Genomic DNA, 9,697 nt, shown 5'->3' on the forward strand with positions numbered 1-9,697 from the left:
ACACCCAATTATCCACCAAATCCCAATAAAAGAAAAAAAAATATTATATATATCCTAATCTCTTTATATCATACATACACTGGAGATCAAAATTAGAGAACCATTTATGAACACTTGTTTTTTCAAAAATAATGTAATCTTCAGTGCTCAACATTGATGGAATTTTTGTTGTGGCTATACCATACTAATAGAACAGTGTTTTTCAAAATAACCAAGGCACTTCAACAAGAAAAAAACTATTTTGTAGAAAACACAATGATGAAAATTAGAGAACAGTGATAACTATAGCAGGGACAAGGGTTACAACTAAAATTTCTGAAGTTTACAAGAATCAACAATTAGTAGGAAGTGTACAGGCCGTTGCTTTGAATGACTTCAGCACATCTGCTTTGCACAGGACATCACTAGTCTCTCACACTGCTCTGGTGTGATTTTGTTCCACAGTTTGGTGACTATAGTGGATTTCATGGCCATAACTTTGTCACCAAGACTTTCAGAGGTTTTTTTATTGGGTTTAGATCAGGACTCTGGGCTGGCCATTTCTTTATTTCATTGTTTTCCGCTTCAAGGAACCGCATGTTGTCGAAGAAGGTTTTGATAAACATTTGCATTCGCTCTGCCATGTAGCTGTATAAAAGGCCCAACTCCTGCTGCAGAAAACACCCCCCAAACCATGATGCTTTTCCCTTCACCTTTCACTGACTTCCTCAGACACTTTGGGTTCAGTCTTTCCCCAGTTTGACAACGAACATAATGTTTCCCATCAGACCCAAATAAATGAAACGTGCTTTCATCACAAAAGTGAACTTTGGAGCAGTTCTCCTCTGTCCACACAACATGCTCCTCAGCAGGGGCATAGCTATAGGGGTCTCAATTGTGACCCGGGCCCATGCGGCTCCCCTGTGCCAAATATCCATAGTACCCAGCACGGTGCGAGGGAGCATCAGAGGGGGTGGGGCAGGAGGTGCAGAGTGAGATATGATGGTGTGGTAGTGCGGGAGAGGAGCAGATAGCAGCCCCCTGTCCTCTCTGGACAGTGACAGCATGGCAGGAGCACGCATGAGCCAGACTGGTGTGTTAATTGTAACCCTGTGCCATGTCCCTGAGCCTGCTTTGCCCTTCTGTCCCTGGGCCATATACTAATCAGTGGGAGGGGGGAGGGGGAAAGAGGACCTGTCATGGGGGAGGGGATTAGAGACTGGTAACCATGCCCCGTTACTCCACCCTCCTGTCCCTGAACCATTCACTGGCCAGAGGGAGGTGTAAAGAGTACCTGTCATTGGAGAAGGGATTAGAGATTGGTAACCCCACCCCCATCACTAAATTGGCCCTGCCTTCCTGTTCTTGAGCCATACACCAGTCAGTGGGAAGGGGTAGAGAACCTTTCATGGGGGAAGGGGATCCAGAGAAGGCTAAACTACAAGTTCCAGAAAAGGGGGGAGGGGCAGAGGAGCCCATGAGGTTCAACAAAGTATTAATTACACCCAACCACCTACTGTTACTGACCTAGGTCCTGCTGCGGCTAGATAAAATTACAAAAATACAAACTACTGGTACCAGTGGTGGAACTGTCAGGGTAGGAAAGGTCACCCTTGCGACTGGGCCCTGGCATTCTTCCACCGTGGGACAGCCCCAAGACAGCAGGAAGGTGGCCCACTGCAGAACATGTGAAAGGGTTCCACAATAAAGGGATCTGGCCCAGAGGGAAGGGCCCCATGGTTTCTTGCACTGAGGCCCTGAAGGTTCTAGTTACGCCTCTGTTCCTCAACAAAAGAGCATGAGAGGTTTGGTCACTGCAGAGTGGGCTTTCAGTCCAAATTCTTTTCAATGGCGAGACGCTGTATGACGAGACCGATCCTTACTCTGTTCAGTGCTGAACTGGCAAGCAGATGCAGCTGCAGTGTTGAACCGATTGCCCATTGAGATTCTCCGCATTATCCTATCCTCTCTTGCATTTGTCTTTTGTGGACGACCTGCCTTCTTGGGGGACTTGCATGAGTTTGATGTAAAGATGCAATATTCTAGAAATCACAGATTTGGAATGACGAACTTCTCTTACTATTAGGCCTTCATCTGGACAACCTGCTGCCGGAGAGTTTCGGTCACTTTAGAACGGCTCACCATCTTGCAAAATCAGTGAAAACTGGAAACTTAGGCTGCCAGTTAAGATCAAATTTTGATCGTGTGTGTATGTATACATACACACACAAATGCAACCCCATTTCCAAAGAAGTTGGGATGCTGTGCAAAATCTACATAAAAACAGAATGCAATCATTTGCAAATCTCATAAACCCATATTTTATTCACAAAAGAAAACATATCATATGTTTAAACTAAAACAATTTAACATTTTAAGGAAAAAAAAGGGAAATCTGAAATTGATGGCAGCAACAGATCTCAAAGAATTTGGGACAGGACAACAAAAAGCTGGCAAAGCACAACCCCCCAATTCAATGATGGGACAAGGCCATGTTTATAATAGTGTAGCATCCCCGCATAACACTCTGTAAATGTCATGAAACTGAGGAGACCAGTTGCTGGAGTTTTGGGATAGGAATGTTGTCCTATTCTTGCCTGAGCATATGCTGCAATAAAACCGGCATATATCTTTCGGCAATGATGGTGCCTTTCCAGGTGTGCAAGTTTCCAATTCCATATGGACTAATGCACTCCCATACCATCAGAGATGCAGCCTTTTGAACTGAGTGCTGACAACAAGCCAAAAGGTCCTTTTCTTTAGTCCAGAGGAAGCAGCTCCAGTGTTTGCCAAACAATATCAAATGATGATTCATCTGACCACAGAAGTTTTCCACTTTGGAACAGACCATTTTAAATTTAGGTTTGGCCCAGAGAAGACAGTGGTGTTTCTGGATCATGTTCAGATATGGCTTCTTCTTTGCATGATAAAGGTTTACCTTGAATTTTTGGAAGGTACGGCAGACTGTGTTCAGACAGTGATATTTGGAAGTATTCCTGAGCCCATGCAGTGAAGATTATCACAGAGTCATGCCTGCCTTCAATGCAGTGCCGTCTGAGGACCTGAAGATCACAGCCATGCAATATTGCATTTCTGCCTTGTCCCTTGCGCACAGAGATTTCTCCAGGTTCTTGAAATATTATGTACTGTATCATTATACAGGATTTATATAGCACCAACAGTTTATGCAGCGCTTTACAGTGTAGAGGGGGGGCAGTACAATTACAATACGGGTAAATACAGAAGGAATGGAAGTGCCCCGCTCATGGAGCTTACAATCTAAAGGGTAGATGATAATCTATTTGAAGTCTTTGCAGTTTTACATTGAGGAACATTTTTAGATGTAGCTTTTAACAGATTGGGGAACCTCTACCCATATTCTCTTCTGAGACACATTGGGGTTTATTTACTAAAGTTGGAGCGTGCAAAATCGGGCTCACTTCTGCATAGAAACCAATCCACTTCTAAGCTCAGCTTGTTCAATTAAGCTTTGCAATAAAACCTGGAAGCTGATTGGTTTCTATGCAGAAGTAAGCCTGATTTTTGCACTCTCCACCTTTAGTATATAAACCCCTCTGACTCTTTAAGATGTTCTTTTTATACCCAGTCGTGCTAGTGACCTGTTGCCAATCAAACTAACTAGTTGAAAGAGGTTCTTCCAGTTCTTCAGTGTTAGTACCACTTACTTTGTCAGCTTTTTGTTGCCCTGTCCCAACTTTTTTGAGATGTGTTACTGCCATTAATTTCAAAATTACCTTATTTCTTTTTTCTAAAATGGTAGAATTGTTTTCTATTTTATATTGTGAATAAAATATGGGTTTATGAAATATGCAAATCATTGCATTCTGTTTTTATATGGATTTTACATAAAGAATCCTGTTTTTACACAGCTTCCCTCTTTGCTTAGTTCACGTCCTGAGCAGTTTGCCTAATGCATGCCGAACACAGGAGGTCAGTTGGTAGCTCAGCATGGGCACCATTCAGCGTTCTCTAATTGGGTGAGGTAGAGACCGTGACTTCATTCCCTCACTTTTCCACCTGGCCCAATATTGGTGTACAGAAAAAAAGAAAAACAGGATTCTTTTGGAAACTTTATTTCAAGTATTTGATTTTGCCCTTTCAAAATTAAAGTGTTTTTTTATCTTATTTTTTCTGCCACTGTTTAATTACAATTATGTTTTGGATGATTATATTGCACAGACTTTTTTAGTTTAAGTGTAATCACATGCCATGAAATTCCTAAAACCGATTCTGGGCTAGCAAAGCAGTCTCACACAGTTATACTTTTCCCACCATGAATCACATTTGGAATGAGCTTTTGAGGTTTGGTATCCAGTGGTTTGTTTCCCATGAACAAAGCTAGTGGTCCATTATGGATACTGCTTAAAACTTGCTGAAGCCTGTAAAAACCTAAATCTAATCTAAATCTAAACTTACAACATGCATGCTGTATAGGATCTGTGTTCAGCAGATAAAGGAAGCTTGTACATTGGGAAGTATGGGCATTGCTCTCCTGCTTCTGAAAATGCCAGTTACTTGCCTGCAATGCTTATTTAATGTTTTAATATTTTCAATCGCTGACCGGGTACAAACCTGTAGCAAGCCATGTCTGTGAAGTCAGAAGCTCCTTCTCTGCAGGCATATTCCAGGTCAGTGATTAATGTATAGATCAGCTGGGAAACTAGCATTTTCTGATGGAAAGGTCAGCAGTGGCGAGATTTCTTGTTTAAGAATATAAAAATGCTTCATAAATTGGATGCCATTTAGATTAGTGTTAACAAACTAAGATATAGAAATGCTTGAAAGAATGAGGTCTAACCTTTCTCTATTTAGAAGATATATTAAAGGATTCTCTGTAGAAGGTATAGAAAAGGTTTGCGTCAATCAGACAACCCAAAGTAACCTTTTGTCACTTTGCGACTTTCAGATTGTTGAAGGAAATGGGCTGGCAGGAAGACAGTGAAAACGATGAGATCTATGCACCACTAACAGAAGATGAGCTGAGGGAGTTCCAGATCATAAGTCAGCAGGTAATGTTTGTGTGTTAAGCCAAACCCCAGTATAAGTAAAATTTCAAACTTGATCCTAGCAGTGGGGCACCCTTCTACCCCCCCCCCCCCCCGCCAGTGTCTTCCTCCTTAACCCTTGTGAACAGCATCTATAAAAGTGGTTCTTAAGGCGAAAAGTTTTTTTTTTACCTTAATGCATTCTATGCAATAAGGTAAAAAACCTTCTGCATGCAGTGCCTCACAGCCACCCCTCCTACTTACCTTGATCCAGCAATGTGTACAAGAGCAGAGGCTCTGTCTGCTCTCTCCCTACTCGGAGACAGCAGCAGGAGCCATTGGAGAGGGGGCAGGGCCAAGTCCCGCTGTCTTAACCTGCGTGAGTGCCCCCATAGCAAGCGACTTGTTATAGGGGTACTCTGCGTGGGGGGGGACCCAAGCAGAGGGGGATCAGGGCTGCTCTGCAAAACTTGTTGCACAGAGTAGGCAAGTATGACATGCTTCTTATTTTAAAGAAAAAAATGTACATTTTAGAAACACTTTAAAGAGACTTTGCCCATTATAGCCTTTATGACAGAGTCTCTTTATGCACTTGCCTACCAGGCACTTTCATCCCCTTCCTGCCCAGGCCAATTTTCAGCACTGTCATGCTTTGAATGACAATTACGTGGTGATGCAATGCTGTACTCAAATTTTATTTATCATTTTTTTTTTCTACAAATAGAGGTTTCTTTTGGTGGTATTTAACCACTTAAAGATCAGCCGCCACATTTGTACTGAAGCAGGTTAGCGCTCCTTGACAAATCGCCGTCATTGTACGTCGGCCGCTTTAAAACCTCTAGGGTGCATGCTGGCCTATGCATGTGGCCGCGATGGCCACCCGCGATTGCTCCTATCAATGTAAATAGACAGATCCCCGTTCTTGGGGGGGAGACAGATCTGCTGTTCCTAGTGATTAGGAACAGCGATCTGTCTCCTCCTACAGTTAGAAACGCCTATATGGAGAGCGATGGATGAAGGGCGCGTGATCAATTGCTCACATCAAAAAGAATAAAATGTATTCATATGAAAATACAAGCAAATAAATAATACCAATACTACGTATCATGCACACAGGTAACAAAATATATAAAACATGGAAATTAAAAATGGGTTAAAAGTAACATAAGCACATGTTGAGGCGAGTGTTTAGAGTCGGCTGACGCGTTTCGAGGATAACCTCTTCATCAGAGCCTTTGAGAACCAGGGCACAGTCTCTATAGGCCAGTAGGCCAACATATGTACATAAACAGAATGACTAGTTGGGAAGTGTGGCCTGAGATGGGAAATACGTTTTTCTGTGTTCCTTACCAGTCCACGTTCAAGCGTTCTGTCCTGTCTCACGGGCTGGATGGAGGAGAGATTATGGCCTGTCTGCGTCCTACTGGGAGAGTGCTGTCCTGTACTATAGGAGGATGGAGGAGGGTGGAGATCTCTTTAGAGGATACTGGAGCCGTGTGTGTCCGCAGCTGTCTCTCTGCCTCAGATATAGGTGGATGCCCCCCTAAAGAACACTTAACCCCTTGTTCGCCCCCTAGTGTTAACCCCTTCCCTGCCAGTGACATTTATACGGTAATCAGTGGCTATTTCTAGCACTGATCGGTGTATGTGTGTCACTGGTCCCAAAAAAGTGTCCGATCTGTAATGTCGCAGTCCCGTTAAAAATCGCTGATCACCGTCATTACTAGTAACATTTTTAAAATAAAAATGCTATAAATCAATCCCCTATTTTGTAGATGCTTTAACTTTTGTGCAAACCAATCAATATATGCTTATTGCAATTTTTTTTTTATTTTTATTTTTTACCAAAAATATGTAGAATACATATTGGCCTAAACTGATGAAGAAATTACATTTTTTTTTTTTTTTTACATTTTTTTGGGGGATATTTATTATTGCCAAAAAGTAAAATATAATATATATAATTTTTTTTTTTTTCAAAATTGTCAGTCTTTTTTTTGTTTTTGTTTTTTTTTGTTTATAGTGCAAAAAAACTGCAGAGGTGATCAAATACCACCAAAAGAAAGCTCTATTTGTGGGGAAAAAAAGTTTGGGTACAACGTCACAATTGTCAGTTAAAGTGACGCAGTGCCGTATCGCAAAAAATGTCCCGGTCATTATGGGGGCAAATCCTTCCAGTCCTTAAGTGGTGAATCACTGCTGGGTTTTTTATTTTTTGCTAAAGTTTTTGTCAGAAAATGTTGTAAATAAGTACTGTAATTTTTCTCCTTCACTGATATGCGCTGATGAGGCTACACTGATGGGCGGCGATGATGGGGCAGTGAAAGGCGGCACAGATTGGGGTCACTACTGGGCACTGTTGGGGCTGCACTGATGATCAGTGCCCTGATTGCCTGTACATGTCTCCCCTGTGACGAAATGCCGATGATCGGCTCTTCGCTCCTCACACTCTGTCAGTGTGAGGTGAGGAGAGTTAATTACCGTCACTTCCATGTTTACATGTGATCGGCTGTGATTGGACACAGCCAATCATATGGGTATAGAGCCGTGTCATCGGCTCTTTACTGAGATCAGGGTTGCACCATGTCCCAGAGACACGGTGCTCCGCCACGGGCGTGCAGTCGCGGTGAGACTGGGCGACGGCATATTATGGCGGCCCAGAACAAGAAAGGATCCCACACGTCGTCAATTGTCTATACATTGGGCGGGAGGCGGTTAAAGCTCACCTTTGACTGGAGTTTGGCCACTAGGCCCAAGCAATGGATTTTGGGAAATAGGTGCCATGCTGCGAATGTTCCTTTTTAGTTTGCTTGGCAAACTACGAAGAATTGTTTTTACAGCATCTCAGATTCTAGAAGGTAATACTGAGCTCCTTTTTTGTCTTTCTACAGCTACAGAAGAATGGGCTGAGGAAGAATAGTCTCCTGAAAAATGGGCTTTCATTCGAATTAAAATTCGACCCCTGGAAACACAGTACTTTCATAACCAACAATGATACGGAGACCAGCAGCAGTGACACATCAGATGATGACTTGTGAGGAACTGGCTGACTAATCTGAACTATTTTTTTCTTTGGAAGATAATTGTGAACACAAAATAAAAATTACTGTCGCTCAGAGCTCATCCTATCGGTGCGCTTCTACTTGGAAGTAGTTTTGCTGGTTCTTTGTGTCTCTCTCGCGCTCTCTCTCTCTGCATATTGGTAATGGACACTGTAGATGTTTGAGGATTTTGATTGGGACAACGTTGATTCCTCTTCTTGGCAGCCTCTCACTAAATGGCAATGTGACAGTTTATTAAAGGGAACCACCTTTAAAAAAGAAAGCCAATTGTATAGTATTTTGCCAAGATTTTTGTTAAATTTGTCTTCAAAACAAAAAAGAAGCACTTTAATGAATAATTTTTTTTTCGTTTTTTTTTTTTTTTTTTCTTCCACTGCAGTCTCATACAAATGATGTAGCATGTTTATTAGATAAAATATTCAGTTATTTTATTTTGAGGCCTTTAAACATTTTTTTTCCTCCAGTTCCACAGTTTAAATGCATAGTTTTCATTGTTTTCACTATCAAGGTTTTATTTGGGTATCTGTAGAGCCTGGCATTGGTGAAGTGACATGGACTAAACTCTGTTCAAAATAAACCTATTTTGATATAAAATGTTCAGGCTTTTGACCTATACCTGAATGTGATAAACAGAAAGTAATCCATCCAAAACTGTTACTACACCATTTAAAATGCGTTGACGGGTTGTAGAGCTGCACGATTAATCGTCAAGAATCGAAATTGCGATCTTTTTCCCTTCCCGAATTTCAAGATCTTTCTAACAAGTCCGGAGAGTTCTCACAGCGGGAAAAAAAAAAATCCAGGCAGCCTGCCAAGTTTTATTACAAGTGAATAAGTAGAAACAAAGTATCTTTTTGTTCTTTTATCAAAGGAAAAAATTCCAGCGTGTAAATGAGGGAAGTTTAACCATTTAAGGACCAAACCTTTTCTGACATTTGTTGCTTATAATTAAAAATCATTATTTTCTGCTAGAAAATTACTTGGAGCACCCAAACATGATTTTTTTTTTTTTAGCAGAAACACTAGAGAATAAAATGGTTGTTACTAGGGTTGTCCCGATACCACTTTTTTAGGACCGAGTACAAGTACCGATACTTTTTTTTCAAGTACTCGCCGATACCGATACTTTTTTTTTTTATGTGACGTGACAGTTTTTTTTTTTTTTTTTTTTTGTTTTTTTTTAACAATGCTTTCTTTTTTTTCGGGGGGGGGGGGGGTGAACGGTGTCTGTTTTTTTTTTTTTTTTTTTTTTTTTTTTTTACAATTTTTATTTTTTACAATAATATTTTTTTTATTCATTTTTGCAATATATTTTTTTTTTTAATCAGCCCTGTTGGGGGGCTGATTAAAAACAGACCCCTGATATCTCCCCCTTGAGGCAGAGAAAGAGACAGAGGATAGAGATTCCCCAGTCCCTTTCTCTGCAGCCTCAGCTGCACTGAGAATGAATGGAGAGAAGACAGCGGCTCCTCTCCATTCATAAACTGACACATTGTAATCACAGGAGATTACAATGTTTCAGTTATGTGAATGGACAGAGTCAGCTGACTCTATCCATTCACAAAGGAAGGAGGAGGGGGAGAGCGGAGAGGCACAGCAGAATGGAGGAAAGGAGGGGGACAGAGAAGGAGAGGGGGACAGAGGAACGGA

At 41.4% G+C, this 9,697-nt stretch overlaps 1 protein-coding gene across 3 annotated transcripts in view; it reads left to right on the forward strand.

Annotated features, from left to right (window-relative positions):
* The window catches only part of GPBP1 (GC-rich promoter binding protein 1), a 66,190-nt gene extending 57,881 nt beyond the window's left edge, over positions 1–8,309 (forward strand). For all 3 annotated transcript variants that reach the window (XM_073623015.1, XM_073623030.1, XM_073623022.1), the window contains 2 exons: positions 4,907–5,009; positions 7,877–8,309. In XM_073623015.1, the coding sequence (XP_073479116.1) occupies positions 4,907–5,009; positions 7,877–8,023 (250 nt within the window). In that variant the 3' untranslated portion in view covers positions 8,024–8,309. The remainder of the gene's footprint in view (positions 1–4,906; positions 5,010–7,876) is intronic.
* The last annotated feature ends 1,388 nt before the right edge of the window (positions 8,310–9,697 follow it).

Source organism: Aquarana catesbeiana, linkage group LG01, assembly GCF_042186555.1.
Source record: "Aquarana catesbeiana isolate 2022-GZ linkage group LG01, ASM4218655v1, whole genome shotgun sequence".
NCBI classification, from domain to species: Eukaryota; Metazoa; Chordata; class Amphibia; order Anura; family Ranidae; genus Aquarana; species Aquarana catesbeiana.